Source organism: Nicotiana tabacum, chromosome 16 (genome assembly GCF_000715075.1).
Source record: "Nicotiana tabacum cultivar K326 chromosome 16, ASM71507v2, whole genome shotgun sequence".
In the NCBI taxonomy this organism is placed as follows: Eukaryota; Viridiplantae; Streptophyta; class Magnoliopsida; order Solanales; family Solanaceae; genus Nicotiana; species Nicotiana tabacum.
The window spans coordinates 159,118,933-159,138,903 of record NC_134095.1 but is presented as its reverse complement, the minus strand read 5'-3'; the positions used below and the strand labels follow the sequence as shown (position 1 = coordinate 159,138,903).

At 36.6% G+C, this 19,971-nt stretch overlaps 2 protein-coding genes and 1 non-coding gene across 4 annotated transcripts; 1 reads left to right on the top strand and 2 right to left on the bottom strand.

Moving 5' to 3' along the window:
- Positions 1-842: 842 nt before the first annotated feature.
- Positions 843-13,647, top strand: LOC107760586 (uncharacterized). Of its 2 annotated transcripts, none has more exons than XM_075233530.1 (11): positions 843-1,262; positions 2,032-2,140; positions 2,537-3,412; positions 3,500-3,579; positions 4,595-4,807; positions 4,920-5,886; positions 8,889-9,407; positions 9,502-9,830; positions 10,990-11,088; positions 11,170-11,295; positions 11,670-13,647. In XM_075233530.1, the coding sequence occupies exons 1-11, from the start codon at positions 1,107-1,109 to the stop codon at positions 13,422-13,424; spliced, it is 5,229 nt and encodes a 1,742-aa protein (XP_075089631.1). In that variant the 5' UTR covers positions 843-1,106; the 3' UTR covers positions 13,425-13,647. The 2 variants fall into 2 exon arrangements, with proteins under 2 accessions (XP_075089631.1, XP_075089632.1); XM_075233531.1 differs by having other exon boundaries at positions 1,129-1,266.
- A 512-nt stretch (positions 13,648-14,159) lies between these two features.
- On the bottom strand, positions 14,160-14,231 carry TRNAC-GCA (transfer RNA cysteine (anticodon GCA)). The gene has a single exon. It is a non-coding gene; the product is annotated as a tRNA-Cys (tRNA).
- Positions 14,232-15,514: 1,283 nt separating this feature from the next.
- On the bottom strand, positions 15,515-19,160 carry LOC107760585 (actin-depolymerizing factor 2). Its single transcript, XM_016578657.2, has 3 exons — positions 19,026-19,160; positions 16,282-16,547; positions 15,515-15,943 (listed from the first exon to the last, which is right to left on the bottom strand). The coding sequence occupies exons 1-3, from the start codon at positions 19,026-19,028 to the stop codon at positions 15,781-15,783; spliced, it is 432 nt and encodes a 143-aa protein (XP_016434143.1). The 5' UTR covers positions 19,029-19,160; the 3' UTR covers positions 15,515-15,780.
- Between the last annotated feature and the right edge of the window lie 811 nt (positions 19,161-19,971).

Here is a 19,971-nt window from a genome sequence, read left to right as displayed (position 1 = left end):
ATATTGTTTCTTGTCGTTTACTCTCCAAAAAACGAGGGGACTATCTGTATACGGTCGAAACCGGGCTCATTCATTGCATGACAGATCGGGACTGAAATGTGATAGGTTGAAGATTGACCCCGAGTTCCATCGAACCAAGGTACGAAGTTACAACATACATCTTCAAGATCATCGAGCCTGTGACTCCGAAACCGACCCCGACTCCGAATAAGCTCGAGGAAACACTATCGGACGGAATAATGGAAGGCCGAAATATCCGCAACCGTATGGATATCACGGTGTGAATCTCGGCACATATAAATGAGAGATCGATTAATTAGCAAATCATGAGATTCCTTACCTTTGATAGAACTGTATCTAATGTAGGACTCTTCTACTATATAAAGGGGGTGTGATTGTTTGTAAGAGGCATTGTAACAAGCATTCCAAAGCAATAAACTGTTATTACTAGTTCTTATTATCTTATCATTCTGTTCCGATACCGATTAAGGCACTTTTGACTCGAGGGTGACCAACTTTCAAGGCCACAGTTGTTCAACTTGTGTGGTTTTGCATTTACTTTTTGTTCATTGATTTCAATATTAATTTGATTTTCTCAATTTGTATCAAGTTAGATCACATATCCTTAAAACCCCGTATAAATTTAATTGTTATCCGACTTTGAGGGTAAACAGAAATATACTATATTAAAATTGTTTCTAAGCTATATTATCATCAAATATGTTCTAACATTTCAGATTTTGATTAAGATAGATAATAAAATAGTTTAACGATGAATAATTTGTTAAATGTGTAAAGAATTCAATTCGTATTTTTAACTAGATACTAGTACTAGATATCACAAGAACGAACATCCTAATTTTATTTGATATTTTAGAGATTAAAACTGCAAAATTCCCTCCAAATTGAATGGACAATTTTTGTTAAAACCCGCAGAATGGTACCAGTACCACCTGAATTCTCTTACAGTTATAGACTGCAATTACGTCAACCCCCGGAGTCCCTCACAACCGCCATTGCACAGAAGCAGATTCCCCATTTTCCATAAATACGCGCGTGAGGAGAGTGTGTGTGTTTGAGAGAGAGAGAGAGAGATTTGGGTTGAAATGGAGAATATCGACGAGCAGAGTGAAAACGTAGTACAGCACCCAATGGAAAACCCTAGTGAGGAAGGAGGAGGAGTAAGAGGAGAGAGCTCTTTTCTGAAGAACGATTCTTCAGAAACCAGAGAAGAAGGAGAACTCTCTTCATACGACGACGGCGTATGTAAAAACCCTTCTCGTTTACCTCTATTTCTAATGTATAGATATTAATTTAATCCATTTGCTTCAGAATACAGCTCATTTTGTTAAGTATATGTTTAAATTCATCATTTTTCAGACGCACACTTGCATAATTTCGTGTACAACAGCTTTTGTTTTAGCAATTTAACTTCCCAAAGTGTAAAGGCTGAGAAAATACACCGCTACATACAACCATCACACCTCAATCCCAATCTGTATATCCTCAATTTCTGTTCCCTTACATCCCTTTCATTCTAATACTCAATAATTTGTCTTTGTAGGATTAATTAGGGTTTAGATATTTTTTACTTTTTTTTAATGATGGTGGTGGTTGGACCAGATTGAGCGTAGTTCAATTGTTTCAATGGGTATTTGTTGCTCCCAGTCTCCCACCAGCAGAAATACAGGGTAACTCTGGCTACCATGATGTAGGCAGATGAGGAGAAATTAGCTAGTGTTTTCTTGCCTCCGAGATTTGACTGCTAGGCCACACCATTGGGTGCAGTTTCTTTCCTGATAGTCTTTCCTTAACCTTCTTGAATTTAGTTGCTATTGCCTAAGAAGTAAAACTTATCCCCTCGGTTTCCTTTCTTTCACTTTCATGTTGCTTTTGAGTCCTCCTGAACTGTATTTGTTAGTGAGTTTCTGCTATGGTGAATATGTAAGTAATTTTCATGGGGCAAATAGAAGCTGCTCTAGATTAGTAAGCTACAACAGTGTTGAGTTGATTGTAGATTGTTTTCCACAGGATCAAAATATTTGTTCCACCGATCAGCTTACGAGCACCAGTGCTGCTCCACTGGAGCAGCAGGTTCACATTGATACAGTGAATGAGAATTCCCAGGATACCCAGGCAGGTATGTCCTAAAGCTCGAGTATTAAAACATTTATTTATATTTTGAACCCTTGGTTTCATCTACCAATGAGGAATGGCTGTTGACAACTTTTGATCAAATCATCTCGTCAGCATATATGCACATCGTTGTTAAGTTCACTCTCTGTGTGTGAATGCTAAAATTGACTTACTCTGGTAGTTTTTTGTTCGTTTGGTACAACTCTTCTCCTTCCTTAATTCATAGTCTTTTTTTTTTTTTTTTTATGTATGCATTAAGGATTCTTCTAGTTCTACATTTTTTAATCTGTGGAACTTACCTCTTATTTCGTCAGGTCTTAAATTACTTTTCTCGCTTATCTAACTGTCCGGCGACTTATTTGCTATATTGTTGCGTCTTGTTTTCCTGTATATTTTGCAGAAAAATGTACTTCTTCCAGTAAAATGGGTTGCTCGATTGATGTGCCTTCAGGAACTCTTCCAGAATCAGATCATCCGAAGAGCTCTAAAAAGAACCGAGAGCATTTTGTGCCATTTCTGATAAGCTTCTCAGATGACAGTGGTAGTGAGTGTGAAAATTCTGGACAGAAGAAAATCTCAGTAAGTAAAAACCGAACCTCGGCTGCGGATAGAAGTAATAAACCACCAGCACCTGCTTCTCGAAGATCTCATAAATTGCACAAGATTACTAGAAAGGACGCAAATTTGATGTCTAGAAAAGGGCCTGCGTCTTCATTCACCAAAATTAAAGGAGGCACTTATGGAAATGTTGGGCACTTGCATAGTATGAGAAACTTTAACAACTCAAATAAAGTAGCTATCCTTGACCATAGGAAAAAAACAAATGTACATTCGAACTCTAGCGAATTGCATGACTTGCGCCACTTGATCGCGATTCGGGAGAGTCAATTGAATCTTAAGAGATCTCAGAATACCACAAACCTAACTTCAGCTTCATGTAGGGATAGAAATCTTGTCAATAAAAGGAATTTGGTGGTGAGGGCATCCAAAGAAACTACTTATGATTATTTGCAAGAACTAAAAGAACCAGACAACAAACGCCAAAAAATTGTTTCAGAGAATCCAAGTTGGGGTTTCTCAAACTCCCAAGAAATTACGTCTATGGTCATAAGATCAGAAATGTGTGCATTAAAGGATTCCGATCAACTGGAACGAGCTGATGATAGCGTTCATGGGGAAAAATATCCAACTTGCTCAGTCCTTGCTGGACAACTGAAACAAAATGAGTATCACGGCTCTGCTTCTTCAGCAAATCCATCTCTCACTCTGAAAGATGGTACTTATTACTCTATTTTGTGTATACGAGCAGCTTTCTTCTAATGACATTAGTGGATGTCTAATTCAAATGAGCTTAATGCCACAGGTATAGATGCCGTAAGGAATCACAATCAGAATTTCAACAATTCGTCAAAAGAAGTTGCAAGTAAAGCTGCCAATAAATTGGTAAATTCTTGAATATATCACCATATCTCCATCTGGTTGTCAATGTGTTACACCAGCCTCGAGGATGGGCATTGAATGACTGGTTGAGTATTGTTTTGGCTCATGGACCCTTTGTGTGGACATTTGAATCTAGTTTCACTAGCCCAAAAGTCTTTCATTTAGTAAAAGTTTCCCCCCTCTCTTCACTGCACATACTGCACTTAGAAGACAATATTCTTCAGAGGTAAAATAGTGAAGATAAAGTTTCTGTGATAAGTGGATTGAGTTAACTATCTTAGCCTTTCAAAGATTCTTAATGTAAGTGTCATGCGGAGATATTATAAGTATAAGGTGCTTGTTTCAAGATAGGTTTGATAAAACATTGATAGAGCCTGATAAAAGCCTTATAATAAGTATTAGTCATCAGTTTGATTTTTGGTGATTGGCCCGTCAATGCAACAATGTTTCCTCTTGGCATCAAAGACACGACTTGTAAATAGAGCTTGTACTTTCTCAGTTTGTTACATTATCAGGTTCTCCTAATCAGTTTTTCTTTTTCCTTTTCCTTTTTCTGGGGGTTTTTAGGGGGTGGGGGTGGGTAAGTAGGCTTAGTATTTAGTTCAGAGAACTATCATTAAGTTGAAGGAGCTAAAATGTCGATCTATATAAATTGCCTTTTACTTTCTGCATTGGGCCAAGTCACAGAGTTAAAACTTATTTTGCAAGTGAAATGCCTTTCTCGAGAAGTATGTCTTTTTTCTTTTCTAAAAGGTTGATCATACGAAGTAGAAACACTTGATTTTCCTAGTCATCTATATAGTTTAAGCTGTATATTATGGTGATATCATAGGGTTTTTTATATGGAGGATATGTAGTCAAAACAAGCTTTATATTGCATATTTATCGAATTTCCATGAACTTATAAAGCGGGTATTCTGTCGTCTCTTGTCAACTTGTGTTAGCTTCATTTGCATTTGATTGTTATAGTATACTTCTTCATGGATAGTTGTTATGTTTTTCGTTTTTTCATTCTAAGGTCAAGACCAAGCATGCCAGTGAGCTTAGTGGTCAGTGCAGACAGCCTCTTTTACAGAAGAAAGTGACTTCTGGGCGTGTTGATGTTAAAGTAACTGCAGAAAGTGACAGCAATCTAGGCAGATCTAATGGAAGCGCACAGAAGCCCGCTCCAGATTCTAATGTTATTGCAGCCTCGACCAATGGTGCAGGCGGCAATTTTGGTGCCAATGTTGTATGTTTCGGTTTTTTCCTGACTTCCTCTTTCACGTGTTTTTTGTCTCCTTTTTCTAAAACCAAAGTGTAAAATTGCATATTTCTGATAGTTCTTTTTCTCCTTGCAAAAGACATCTCTGAACTTTCCAAGCATTTGGAACAGCTGTGACAAGCTAAATATTTGTGGGAGTAGCAGCATAGACTTACAGTCGTTGTTTCATTTAGAAGAATTTCATGATAAGGAGCTGGGAGAAGCTCAGGAATATCGGCACAAGTGTGAGGTTGAAGAAAGAAATGCTCTGAAATCTTACCGAAAGGCTCAAAGGGCCTTGCTTGAAGCTAATGCTAGATGCTCTCACCTATACAATAAAAGAGAACAATATTCAGCCCAGCTTCGAGATCTTATGATGGGAAATCCAAATTTGTTACTGTCTTCTGGGTTTCCTGACAAAAGTGGAATTGGGTTGGGCCCCGTACCTGCAATTTCTGATGTTAACGTGCATTTGATTCCCAGTTCAAGCTGTGCAGTACAGCCTATATTCGACTTTAACAATCAATATAGATGCAATTTAAATATCCATCCAAACAATGTTGCTTTTCAAAATGTCTCTAGTGATCAAGAGCATTACAATTTGGCATCTGATCCCGAGCCTGATGGTATTACATTCGAGCCTCATAAGGAAGATAATGATGCAAATGACCCGTGCTCCCCTTCTGAGGATGTTATTATGTCTCAAAATGTGGACGAAGAGACATTTCTCACCGAGTATAAATCTCCAGAAAACAGTCCAGACTATCAAGGAAAGGCAAAATCTAGTGTTGATATGGAGAAAAGTATGAATAATGCATCAGAGGGGCAATCAGCAGTGACTATTTCTGAGGATTCTTTACTCCTTGAAGCATCTTTGCGCTCTCAGCTCTTTGAAAGACTAAGGATGAGAACTTTGTGCCAGAAGGCGACCCCACAAGAGACCCTGAGAGCTGTAGCTGAAGGGAGAGCAGAAAATGATGAGATTCTGGGAAGGGTGGTAATAGACAATAGATTATGCTCCGATTCAGAGAAAGAGAATGAGCCACAGCAAGGTTCTGACTTGCAAGGTAGTGTTCCTTTGTGGACATATTTCCCTGCAGTAGCTTATCTCTATTAATGCAATATGCGTGCATATGATCCGAAAATGAGAAATTCTCAAAAAAAGAAAGAAAAAAAACACTAAAATACCTTTTTGGTTATTTGGTGATGTGATGCTTTTAGATAAACAAGAAATACTTCTAATAGAATATAGTAAATGGATCTAGTAAGATGCACTATATTATGTGACAAATAATATATACATGTACTACTCAATTGTTTTTCACAGTTTTCTTTCTGAACTTAATCAACAATTAATTGGATGTTGTAGATGAAACATGTATATCAAATCAATCGGTCTGTCAACCTCAATGCCAAACTAGTTAGGGTCGATTATGTGAATCCTCTGTATATTGCGCTCTATTTGGGTCCTTTTCATTCCAATAAATACTTTATTTATTAGACCAGTTGAGAATTTTCTAAAGCCAAAGGTTCTCGAAATCTCAACCTTATTTTGACACTGACATACAAATTTCTAAAAAGACTAGTGTTAAACAGTGGACCTAATTCAAGTGTAATAATAATAACCAAGTCTTAATCGCAAACTAGTTGATATTGCCTATATGGATTTTATATCCATCGTGTTATGTTCTTAGCTAAGCCTGCATTATTTCCAATAAACCTTACGTCTTTTGTGGCAACATCGTTTTCTGTCGATTTTAAATCTACTTCATTCCTTTTTCCCCTTCAATCATCAGTGTCACACTATGATTAGTCCATATGGAAATACATATATGTTATGGACAACCATTTAAGGCAACTTCCTCTCATATTTATGATGATATTGACATTGAGAAGTCGTTAAATCATGCCTCAATTCCAGACTAGTTGGTCGTTGAGGGCCGACTGTATGAATCCCAACACTATTGAGGGGTCGACTATATGAATCCCAAACTAGTTGTTTAATTATGCCTCAATCACAACTAGTCAGTATTGTCTATATTAAATTTTTACTTTGCGTACTATTCTTAGTTAAGTATCCAATGATTTTGAGAGAGATTGTAGATCTTTTGAGGCACTTTACTTCATGTGATTTTAGGTCTGTCTCATCCCCACTATTTGCACCTTCAATCATCATAGTATCACTTTTGTTGGTTAGTGCATTTGAAGGTTTACATAGGACATGGTCAAAGTATATCAAGCTTCAGACAAACTTCTCTCTTTTTATCCTCCGTATGTTACTTTCACCTTAGTCGGATATGATCCAATCTTGTCGAATATTACATGCCAACACATGTAGGGCTGGCAAATGCAGCCCAAACCCAAATGACCTGCCCAACCAACCCAGTGTTTAACAGGTTGGGCAGGAAACATTTCTGCTGATGGGTTGATTTGGGCATAACCCATTTTGACCCATGACAAAAGCTAGCCCAAAGTCAACCCGTGAGATAGCCCAAACTAAACCCATCTGTACACAAACTTTAAACCAAGGCTAAACAAAGTGAGCTCCAGTAACGATACTAAAGTATTACTATTTGATATCACTTCCACGTTGTCTAATTTTTGGAATCTTGTCATTTCAGTTGGAAAATGACTTTAAAAAGTTTAATTTTATAGGAAAATTTATGCTATTTAAATTGTACTTATATGGAAAAGAAGAAAATTGTTAAGTGAAGTAATGTCACTTGGACAATTCAAGAAATATAAAAATTTTGTGATAGTAAAAATTAGAAAAATTCATCTTCTTGTAATATGTAATAATTATGAACACTTGTTTGTGAATATTTGGTTGAAAATGCTTATTTATATATTTAAAAAGAAAGAACAAAAGTTGCGTCAAATTGGGCGGGTTGGGCTATGACCCATTACTTAGCCCATCTTGACCCAATCATGATTCTACCACAGGAAAAGAAAGTACCATTTTGTGAAAAAGAAAATACTTTTTCTACATCATGAAAAGAAAATACTACTTTTGTTGGAACAAAAGAAAATATCTTTTTTACAACATGAAAAGAAAGTACTCCTTTTGTGAAAAAGAAAATACTTTTTCTACATCATGACATGAAAGTACTTATTTTATTGAAATGAAAGAAAATACTTTTTCTACATCATTAAAAGAAAAAAAAATTGTTGAAAAAGTGGGGGTGGGGGTTCGGGGGTAGTATTAGGGTTGGGGTGGGTGGGAAGTTCTGATTTTACTACTTTTTTATTATTGTGATCTTTGTTAGTTTTATAAGATGAAGAACTATCAAATAAAAATTCTAAATCCAATTTGAAAAATGAAATCATTTGGCATGAATTGACATTTATTCCATAATATAAGATACTAATTTTTATATATGTTTGTTTAAAAGTTGAGAATATTGCAAAGATTTGAGTCAATTTGGGTGGGTTGGGTTACATCCCATTGTTTAGCCCATCTTGACCCAGCGCATCTTAACCCAAGTGAACTTTGGGCAGGGTTCGGAAATGACCCATTTAATGAGTCAGTCCGTCTTTACCAGCATAAATACAACCCAAACAACCCATTTGCCACCCCTAAGAACATCCATCTTAGCATCTCTATCGTTTTGTGGATATGTTGGACCTTTGAGGTCCAATATTCACTTTTATATAACATTGTTGGTTTCAGCCGTCCCACAACCGTTGTATAGAACTATCTTTCATTTTGCTTGGTATCTTCCTATAGCATAGTACTCTCATAGCACTCGTCCATTTCAGCTAATCCTATTTATAAATGTGCTACATCTTAATCTATTATGTTATCCTCCTGCAAGACTGAGCACACGTATTTGAATTATTCGCTTGTAACAATTATTAGGAGTGATTAATTTCTTTCTTGTTTTTTGTAAACTTTTGGTTTCAATTATCCACGATAGTAATTGAGAAGTTCTGCTTTTAGAAGGTCATCCGTTCTCTTTTGGAGGTCATATAACAACGAAAGTCACAATTTATTATTTCAGATTGTGACATTCTTTATTCTGGTTGAGCTGACCTTTTGATTTCTCTTTCCTTTTGAACTTTTTATTAGGCTGTGACATGACGAGTACGATGTCTGAGATACCTGTTGAAGTGGATCATCAGTGCACCAATGAGAAGTTTGGTTCTAATTTTGCATCGCTTTCATCTAATATTTGTTTAGATAGTAGTATCACCACAGGCGACAACAAATCTCAGTTTGCAATCTTGGTCACCTTCTCATATCCTATTCTGAAGAGTGCTATTTTGCACTTTAAAGTTTCAGATTCCATGAATTTACTCAAATTACAGATTAGAAATTCCAGTGTACAAACTTCTCATGATCAGGGGGAAAACAATTTCAGTGGCGGAACCATACCAAGCATTTTAAGTTCGGGTCCCGTTGAAGTGGCTTCAGTGGATTTAATTGGCAGTAAGAGTGGGTCTTACACTTGCGATTTTGCCATTGACCCTCTTTGGCCACTATGTATCTTCGAACTTCGGGGGAAATGCAACAATGATGAGTGTTCTTGGCAACATGTTAGAGACTACTCTTCTGGCAGTAGAATGAAGATGACATTGGATAACGATGGTATGGATATTCTGTTTGAAGTGTATACGACATCTTTATAGTTCCTTTTGACCTAACATATGATGCAAATTTTCATAACTTTTTTCTTCTGTAGACAAGGTTGGATCACCAACTGAAGGACAGATATTTGCTTCCACAAGAACTCTCACCAAGTCGCTTGACTGCCTTGGTTTGGCTCCCCCAACTTATTTGGTTGGCTTGGATGATCTGAAAGCTGATCTACAGTCATGTAAATCCATTCTAAGTCCCAAATACGGGCAACTGTGGGTTAAGTGCTTCAGTCTTTCCTTTGTTCTCTCAAATCAGCTACACACCGATCTGCCCTCTGATGAGCCTTTATTTCATGGCACTAATGCTCGTGTTGAGGTCCAAGGTGGTTGGAATAGGCAATCACTTTATTTTCAGAGCAGAAATGGATCACCGGTTCGTCAAATCAACCTGTTCTTTTCTCGTAATTAGTGGGGGTGGGTGAGGAAGAGGGAAGGAGACAAGGATGATTTTTAGCTTCTTATGTAACTCTTTCGGAAAAGCTAAATTTTAATTTTTTAATTTCAACTGTTATAGTTAGCATGCCTCTGAAATACCACTGAAGCTGCGGAAGTATTAATTTTAATTTCAATACACGAATCAAGAGAAATTATTTTGCATCTCCTTGGTGCTTCCAAAATGTCTTTGTTCATGAGAAAAATTTGGTGATTGTACGAACTTTGTAACTTAAATATGTTTTGGTTTTTTTGGGTAACAAATATGTTTTATTTCCTTTGGAACCTTTGTAATTATTAGTTGAGACAACTGAATCTGTTTAAAGAATGCAAATTTTGGGTTATTGGTTTTGTCCTTTTATATCATGCTACTAGGACCTTTCGTGTGACTCTTTCTAACTTCCCAATTCACTAGTCTGCTCTTTCCTTTCTTATGCCATTTTAGTCTTCAATGGTGGAATATCCCTTCTTGTTTCCTGTCCTTCTATATATTCGAGTTTGCTATGCAGCAAGCAAAGTTTTTCTCGACCTTCTGTTGAAGGCAGCGGTCTTGAGTTCAAGTCTCACCACCAACCATTACCGAAAAAGATTTTTTCATGTGGCCCATGAAAGAAATCAAGCCTGCACGTGAGGAGGCGTGTTGAAGATAAACTTAAGCTCTTAGATGAGATAGTCACACATTCAACACCTTCATGCTACCTCCCATGCATTTGGTCTTCATTCTTCTTCTTTTTTTCCTTTCTCCATTGACAGTATTGTGTAATTTCGTGGGGTTTCTTCCCTAATACTCCATCCGCTTCATTTTATGTGTCTTACTTTGACTGGGCACGAAGTTTAAGAATGTAAAGAAGACTTTTGAATCTCGTGGTCTTAAACTAAAGGTGTTATACATACCAAAAATACTCTTTTGAATCTGTGGTCTTAAACATGTCATGTCATTCCTTATGAAAGCCTTTCATTTTCTTCTCTTCGATGGAAGTTTGATTTTCCCAATGGAGTTGTTCTTTTCTCCACAAAACTTTGTACCACAGATAAATAGCTTCTGTCCTTCTTTTGCCACCTGCTGTCAATGCTGTAACTTACCTTCTAATGTCTTGCAGGATCCATGCAAGGAACTATCTACTGATGCTGACGAGATTGTAGAGATGGCTCTTCTTAATCTCGGTCAGGAGGCTAATAAACCCAAGGGAAGGATACAGGTATGTTTTGGTTGTGATTATGGGTTACATACTTGGAGGGTCAGTAATCTCACTCCTGTTAATTTTTGCTAAAACATGCAGGCTCTTGAACTCCTTGCTCGAGCTTTGGAAGCTAATCCAATGTCTGCAGTTCTCTGGATTGTTTACCTGTTAATTTACTATAGCAGTCAGAAGTCTATTGGGAAGGATGATATGTTCAAATGTGCGGTATGCAGTATTTCTACATGGAATTCTACTGTTAAAACAGAATATTTGAGTTGGCTCAAGATGTTTATACCATTTGGAAGTCTATGTGCTGAGAAACATTTGTACATAATTAGGGATAGGAACATGTTAGATAATTGGCTCTGGTGGTGCGCTATATATTTTGTTAATTGCATCTGAGAACGCCAGTTTGTTTTTATTCATTAAGGGCCCTGTGTCCATGTTATGTACTAGCCCTTAATCCTAATGGCTTGGGGTTCCTAAAAACTTGTCTTAAATCCGCTTCAGCCAAGGTCTTACTTTGACTTGTAAGTTTGTGTTTGATTCACGAAATTATCAACATATGTACTGATAAATCTTCTTGTTCTGTAATCCAGGTTGAGCACAGTGAAGGCTCTTACGAACTCTGGCTTTTCTATATCAATAGTCGAACACAGCTGGAGGAGAGGCTGGCTGCATATGATGCTGCACTGTTGGTCCTGTATCGCCATGCATCTGCATCTGACGTAACTGCCAGTGCCAGTGATTGTATATTGGATATATTCTTGCAGATGATGAGTTGTCTGTGCATGTCTGAGAATGTTGCTAAAGCCATTGAGAAAATCAATGAGCTATATCCCACAGAAGAGAAATCTGATAACCCACTCAAACCGTCTCTTCCTGATATCATTACATGTTTAACCATTTCTGATAAATGTATTTTCTGGCTCTGTTGTGTGTACTTGGTTGTGTACAGGAGACTTCCTGATGCTATTGTGCAGCAGTTTGAATATCAGAAAGAACTTTCTTCCATAGATTGGCCATCTGCTGAGTTGACCTCCGATGAGAAGCGACGAGGTGTCTCTTTGATGGAATTAGCGGTAGATTCTCTGGCATTGTACATCGACAGAGAGTCACTTGAAGATGAAGCAAATCTCAGGGCAGCACACCTGTTTTCTGTCAATCACGTTAGATGTATAGTGGTACTTGAGGGTATAGAATGTAGTCGGAATTTGTTAGAGAGATATGTCAAGTTGTATCCATCATGTCTAGAACTCGTTTTGATGTTAGCTCGGGCAGAGCATGATTTTGCAGATGGAAGTTTTGAAGGTTTTGAAGATGCTTTAGATAACTGGTATGATGAAGTTCCTGGAGCGCAATGTATTTGGAACCAATATGTTGAATGTGCACTCCAAGATTGTAAAAGAGATTTTGCGGAGGAATTAATGGCTCGATGGTTCCAGTCTTCATGGAAACACAGGTATTCTAAAAATAGTTGTCTGGAAACAGTAGATAGTGACAACTCCCGGTCTTCACCGCAGTCTGCTTCAGTATCTGATATTGCTGCTCTCTTTTCCAATTCTAGCAAGAACGATATTGTATTTGGGCTGCTGAACTGTTCCATCTATAAACTATTACAAAATGACTATACTGAAGCTCAATTAGCCATTGATAAGGCATTGGAGGCTGCTTCTCCTGAGAATTACAGTCACTGTGTGAGAGAGCATCTCCTGTTCTTGACTGCAGATAATTTGCACGATGATGGGCAAGTATTGAAACTTCTGTGTGGCTATTTGGCTGATAAACGTGCTTCCCTCACCTCTGAGCCATTATCCAGGCAATTCGTCCAAAGAATCAAGAAGCCTAGAGTCCGGCAGCTAGTTGGCAACTTGCTGTGTCCCGTGTCATTGAAGCCTTACATAGTGAACTCAGTTCTTGAAGCATGGTATGGCCCATCTCTCTTACCTGAAAAGAAAGATGAAGTCACTGATTTTGTTGACATGGTTGAGAGCTTAATGTTGGTGCTTCCTTCCAACTATCATCTGGCAATTACTGCCTGCAAGCAGTTAACCAGAACCTCAAATACTGCTAATGTACCGGGCAGCATCTCTTTTTGGGCAAGCTGTCTCTTGATAAGTGCATTATTTCAGGCTGTTCCTGTGGCACCAGAATATGTATGGGTAGAAGCTGCAGATATTTTGCAAGATCTTACAGGTTGTCGGTCCCCATCTGTCAAATTGCTGAAGAGAGCTCTTTCTATATATCCATTCTCTGTAATGCTTTGGAAGCCTTATCTCAAGTTGTCGGAGGCTGAAGGAAATTCAGAATCTGTAAAAGAAGCAGCAAGGGCAAAAGGCATTAAACTTGAGTGACAACTTGCTTTAACATCTTTTCTGAAGCAAATTTTGGGATAGCTTTTTGGTAGGGTAATGAATTGTGTAAATCTGAAGATAGATACAAATAGCAGCAGAAGACAACAGACCAGATCTGTGTAGAGAGCTAGAGAATTATATAGGATTTTATAAATGTATAGGAAATCATATAGGTACATTGCCAAAGATTTTTCTCAGGGTGAAGCCAATTTTGTTCAGATGCATTTTGTATGTTTAGTCTACCTGCACACTATACCCTAGTCCCACGCATTTTTTACTCTGCTAAATGCTTAAAATTTCTTGTTTATTTTTCATATGTTCTAAAATTGGTTTTGTAGCAACTCATAAAAACACCGTTATCATATTCTGGTTATCCTTGAAGAAACACCCCTTTTTAGTACAACAATAACCACTTTTTCATATAAAAAAAACTTTTTTCCTTTTAGAAAAATCATTTTACGGTTTTGTTGATGTTTCTTAACGAAGCAAAAATAATGAATACATCCTGACTTATAGTAGCTCACTCTTCAAACATGCTGACTAACAAATCTTGTCAAAACAATAAGAAAAATGAAAACAACTGCAAAAATCGGTTCGCACGTTAAGTTAAAAAAAAATGAGAAATTCCTAGGGCTGCAAAAATCGGTTCGCACGTTAAGTTAAAAAAAAATGAGAAATTCCTAGGGCTGCAAAAATCGGTTCGCACGTTAAGTTAAAAAAAAATGAGAAATTCCTAGGGCCCAACCGGGTTCGAACCGGTGACCTCTTGATCTGCAGTCAAATGCTCTACCACTGAGCTATGGACCCCTTGTTGCTTCAGGCAATTAGAGAAATTAATTTTATTAACGATTTAAACTATTATATAAGCTTAAAATCATCAAAATAATTCTTTAGCATCGTGTTTTAATTTTTATTATTGGAGGAAAGTAAGGTAGAAATGTGTAATCACCCAAATGAAAACTGATGAGAAAGAATAAAATGTTCGCACATAGGCGCGAATGGACATTATTTGCATTAGGTGTATGCACTTATTTGCCTTATATTCAAATCATATATACTTATCTTAATTGAAGTACTTTTAATTAATTGTAATATTTATTTTAAATTTGCACTATATATTTTTCAAAACAATAGTGATGCAATGACAGTCGCTTATGATTTTGGATTCACTTAAACTTAATTATGCACTACATTGCCCTTTGTTTGGACACCAGGTAGTCTTAAAATCCCCAAGAGGGGTTGCTCTGATGGTAAGCAACCCTCATTTCCAACCGAGAGGTTATGAGTTCGAGTCTCCCCAAGAGCAAGGTGGAAAGTTTTTGGAGAGAAGGATGCCGGGGGTCTATTTGGAAGGATGCCGGGGGTCTATAGGGGTAAGGTCTGCGTACACACTACCCTCCCCAAACCCCACTAAGTGGGATTATACTGGGTTGTTGTTGTAGTCTTAAAATCACTTATCTTCAAATTTACTTTTATGATGACGGTATCTAAGTCAGTTTGTGTGTATCTCAATTAATTTACTCGGTACTTGCTACCTTACATCAGCACATATAATCAATAATTCTGTTCACCAAGGCACGGATGGAAAAAAAATTTTCGTCTCTGTTGGATTTTAGATCTTAGTTCCCCACGGTTTTCACCTATTTTATTGGCCGCTAACCACACCCTTAAATGCGCTCCCCAAACTTCCCGTATCATAGGCAAACAGATCCACAATATCAGAGATAAAGGGTAAGGTTTAATGATGTTTTACGAGAAAGACATAATCTACAGTTGCATATCACAATTTAATGGAATAAGTGCAAAGGTAAATCCAAGCTACAAAAACCACCTATGTAAGAGTAAATTTAGATACAAGAACATTATTTTACTCTTAGACAGAGAGAATAACATTTCAAGAATCTGGACACTCGAGTTTTGCCAAGTGGTAAGGCCTCATTGCCACGATACATGTTCTGATATAGACAAACTCATATAATTATAGTCAGCTAATTTTAGTTTCGCAACAAATTAAATATCAAATTAAGTGGAAGAACAAGTCAAATTATTGTTCAAAATGATGATGCACAAAATAAGAAGATGTTCCTTGATTTCATGAGTAACAAACATATATAAAAGATTACTGAAGTTCTCTGAGAAGTTAAAAGGAGCAAGATGAACTAAAACTCAAAATAACAAAGTAGCTCCTTGACTTCATGAGTAACAATATAACATATTAAAGAGTATTGGAAGTTCTCTGAGAAGAAGAGACTTAAAAGAGTACGATGAACGCGAACGACAAGCCAATAGTATAACTAACCACGTTCTACTTCCCCACAAACTATAATCACTTAGCATAAGCAAGAAACTCGTGCACTCAACATTCAATTCCACCAACTCGGCTTCTGAAAACATCAAGCCCCATCTCTGTAGGATCAGTTGCTTGCAGCTCTACCTGGAAACCGTCAAGCTCTCTCTTGAACCTGTCTTTGGAGCTTGCATAAATCATCTTGCTTCTCACTCTTGCCGTGTCAGGTGACCTTTAACAATTGATTCAACAAGACACACAAAAAGTCACGCCAGCTGGCAAAGAGTAACAGGGGAACAATGGAAGTCTAAAGGGCAGCCCGGTGCACTAAGCTCCCGCTATGCGCGGGGTCCGGGAAAGGGCCGGACCACAAGGTTCTATTGTACGCAGCCTTACCCTGGATTTCAGCAAGAGGCTGTTTCCACGGCTCGAACCCGTGACTTCCTGGTCACATGGCAACAACTTTACCAGTTACGCCAAGGCTCCCATTTCGTAAGACGATGGAAGTCTAAATCACTATTTTTTTTTTGTGGAGAATGGTAAGATTTACTATATTTAATAAGAAATTACCAAGCAATGAAGAATATTCTGCTCTTCTGGACGTTTTCTTCAGTCGTGAAATCAAAGTCGTAGACAGCATATCGACACTCATCAGCAGGGAGGCCTGCAGTGAAATCCTCATAGCTTTCAGTTGGTTCACCAAGCTTTTCCACAACAACTTGCTTTTGCTTCTCTTCAATCTTATAGATGATGAACCGGTGAGTTCTTTTTGCCTTCAACTCTAAAAACTTCAGCTTGCAATCATCATGCACAGCCATCCCTGATGCTGCGTTAGCCTACAATTTGGTACAACATACAACATTACCCCAAACGTAATATAAGGCAACACATTGAACAGAAATACAGGGAACAATAATGGGATAAATACCCTATCTAGATCAACAAATTTGTCTTGCGCCTATAAATCATTAGGTTAAAATTATCCAACTAGTCTAATCACTCTTCCAGATATTCCTCCCCTTAAAGAAAAAAGAATCAACAAATAGAAGAGCAAAGAAAGGACCCAAAGCCTCCAGTATTTCAGATTTTTCAAGTCTTATTCATTTCTTCTAGAATTTACAATTCCCACTTGAAAGTCCTCCATCAAATGATTGTGAAGAAAACACATACAAGAGAGATAGCAATTGCATTTCCAACATAACCAAAATTAGGTTGGTTATTCTTCAATTCTTCTGCCTCAAAAGAGCAGAATACGTTATTTTTTGATGTTAGTGAAAAGACCACAATACATAAGTCAAAAGATGATTTCTTTTTCTTTTACTTTTTTCTTAGTGACAAAAAATGAAGATGGCAGAAAAAACTCGTCCACAAGTAGATATCGAAATTGCCATAGAAGCTGAGGCTAATTTGGAATTAGTTTCTCATTACCACCTAGAGAGAGGAGAAACAAAAAAAAAAAAGAAAAAAAAAAGGCAGACAGAGGCATCCACCTGTGAGACTTTACTATCACATCAATGAAATTAGTACAAATTTCAAATGTAACTTCCAAGGTACAAGTGTTCCAGTACCAGAAATATCGAATAGTCAAGGCCAATGTCGTTCCAAAAATTTCAAGTCAGAATAAAGCTATAGATTCTTTTTTATTCGAACCTCATAAAAGTCAAACAACAGAATAAAGTACAGGTAGAAACTTAGTAAGTGTTTGGACACACATGATTTGCAAATCAACGGCTGTTTTACAATTTGTCAATTATTTCAAGTTCAGCTTTAAATATAGAATCTAACGTCGAAAAACTAGTTTGAGAAGTATTTCAAGTGAAATAATGATTTTAACTCACAAGATATCAATTCTTTTTTCCAAGTGAAATTCACAAATATTCATTTTTTATCTTCAACCAAATATAGTTCAAATGGAGCTTTATAGCCCCAATCCGAGCAAGAAATTTATCCAATAAACCGTAAATTTTATCTCTCGACATCTCCTATTTTGGAACCTGAGATTTACCCTAAACTTTCAAAATAGGCAGAAGTCCTACCAAGGATAATATCTACATGCCTAGACATAGAAAAGTTACATAATGAAACCCACAAGGGAAGAAAAGTTACATAGTCAAACCCACACGGGAAGACTGTGCATGCAGGACAGGCCTTTTGAAATATGTGGTATTAAATAAGCCATACCATTAGTGTGACCGTAAAAATTTTGAAATTTGTGGTCTACTGGTCTTAAACATGCCATAGCATTTGTGTGGTTACAAATGCTTCCTATTTACGGACTAATAGGGAAATAGTGTCAATCTTTTTGAAACGGAGAGAATATCATTTTTTGGGAGAATTCCTAGCCTCAGTATATGTTGTCAAAACAACACATGTTTGTCCAAACGGCAGACTACATAAGTTTGCAGCCGCAGGTTCAATGCAGTCAAACAAAAGACAGTTAAAGATCATTCAAGTAAAGCAAAGACATTCCTTTATGCAATTATGCTTTTCAAAGAAGTTACTTAGAGCAAAGGAATCCATCAACTCCAGATTGCATGATATATTGATACTTGACAACGCATTACAAAAATCAAGTCAGTTAAAGTAACATAAGATTTGATTGCAAAAATACAACTGAAATACAACTCATATAAGACATTAGCAAAGCTGCTCATCAAAGGAGGAACAGATGGTTAGTGATCAAACTCTTAAACTGTAATATCTGGTAGCACACATGAATACATATCCATGTATCAATAAATTGGTTCAAGCAATTTATTGATACGCATGGTGACTTGGTTAACTCATCCGTATCGTTCAAGCAATGAATTGGTACGCATCACTGGGCGAAACCCATTTTCGACCCGCCAATTATCCTTTTTTTGAGCGGATAATATGGGTTGATCCATATTTGACTCACTTTTAGTAAATCAGGATCCAAACCATTTTTATCAGATAATATGTGCGGATACTTCCAAATTTTATCCATTTTTCCAGCACTAGCTACACCAAACCCTTGAGTTAAATACTAAAAAAAATCAACACAACCAAGTGGCTACTGAAACAAAGATCTAAAGCTGGATTTTAGAAATCTCACAAGCTGTCTTCATAGTAAACCACATAATATTCATCAATCTATAGCATAAAGTGAAATCAGATCCATAAAACATTAAGCAATCGGAAAAATAACTTGTAAATTTCATTATAAGTATAGAAATCGTGTCTATTATGCATATCCTTTAACAGATCGAAGTAGTAGCTCAACTGGAAACTTTATAGATAAATTTTACATTGACGCAAGGAGTTAAAGGAAAAAAAATATAGTATCGACTAACCATGATTTTGAAGGAGAGAGAGCGGATTGAAGAGAGGAGAAAATTTAGGGCTCCGATAAAGTTGGTCTTTTCTTGTCGATGATGAGACCAGATACGAATAAGAGGGGTCCTTGTTTTTCCCCTTTCTTTCTCTTTTTATCTTTTTTCCTCTAAATTATGTGATATGTTTATTTTTTTTAATTTTAACACGTCTCAAAATACTTCGTTTGGAGGGTCAATTCGTTTTTTTGGCTCTTTATAAATTTGTTTTTAGTTTTTTTACCTCTTTTTTTTTGCATATAGGAGATTTATTTTTACAGGTCATTTTCTTAAATTAAAAATTATAAAAGGGGCATGATGTACAAATAACACGGAAAAATAAGGTGCACATATTTTTGGCTAAACCTTTTTTTTAAGTTTGACTTGAACAAAATTTTGGCCCAAAAAAGTTTCACCTTTCACAAAATTGAAGAACTTAAGTTGGCGTTTGGACATAAGAATTGTAAAATTTCAGAAAAAAGTGAATTTTTTTTAAAATAAAAATGGTATTTGAAAACTATATTTGTATTGAGATTTGTGAGTGATTTGAAGTGAAAATTTTAAAAAATAGTTTTTTGGGAGTTCTTCATATCTTTTGAAAAATTACAAAATTCATCTTCAAATGAAAATTGAAAATTTCATGGCCAAATACTAATATTCAAAAAAATTGATCTTTTTTTTGGAAAAGAAACGAAATTCTTTTTATGTCCAAATTGGTCTCTTTAAGTTTGTATTAAATTATTCACTCATTAGCTTTAATGTGATATTTACTCTCTTTTAAACTAATAGCAATTTAATAGCCAAATATCTATTTATGGTCACCTCCTACCCTTAAGCCATAAAATAAGTTTTGTATTATTTTTCTCTCTCATATCCCCTTAAATTTCTCCAATCTCCTACCCCATATCTATTCTCTCTCTCTCTACTT

Bases quoted from the DNA above. Each gene is read 5' to 3' on its own strand.
- LOC107760586 (XM_075233530.1), top strand. From the start codon at position 1,107: ATGGAGAATATCGACGAGCAGAGTGAAAACGTAGTACAGCACCCAATG. The intron at 2,141-2,536 runs GTATGTCCTAAA...TATATTTTGCAG, and splicing joins TTCCCAGGATACCCAGGCAG to AAAAATGTACTTCTTCCAGT. The intron at 3,580-4,594 runs GTAAATTCTTGA...TTTCATTCTAAG, and splicing joins GTAAAGCTGCCAATAAATTG to GTCAAGACCAAGCATGCCAG.
- LOC107760585 (XM_016578657.2), bottom strand. The intron at 15,944-16,281 runs GTAATTTCTTAT...CAATTGTTAAAG, and splicing joins AGAATATTCTTCATTGCTTG to GTCACCTGACACGGCAAGAG.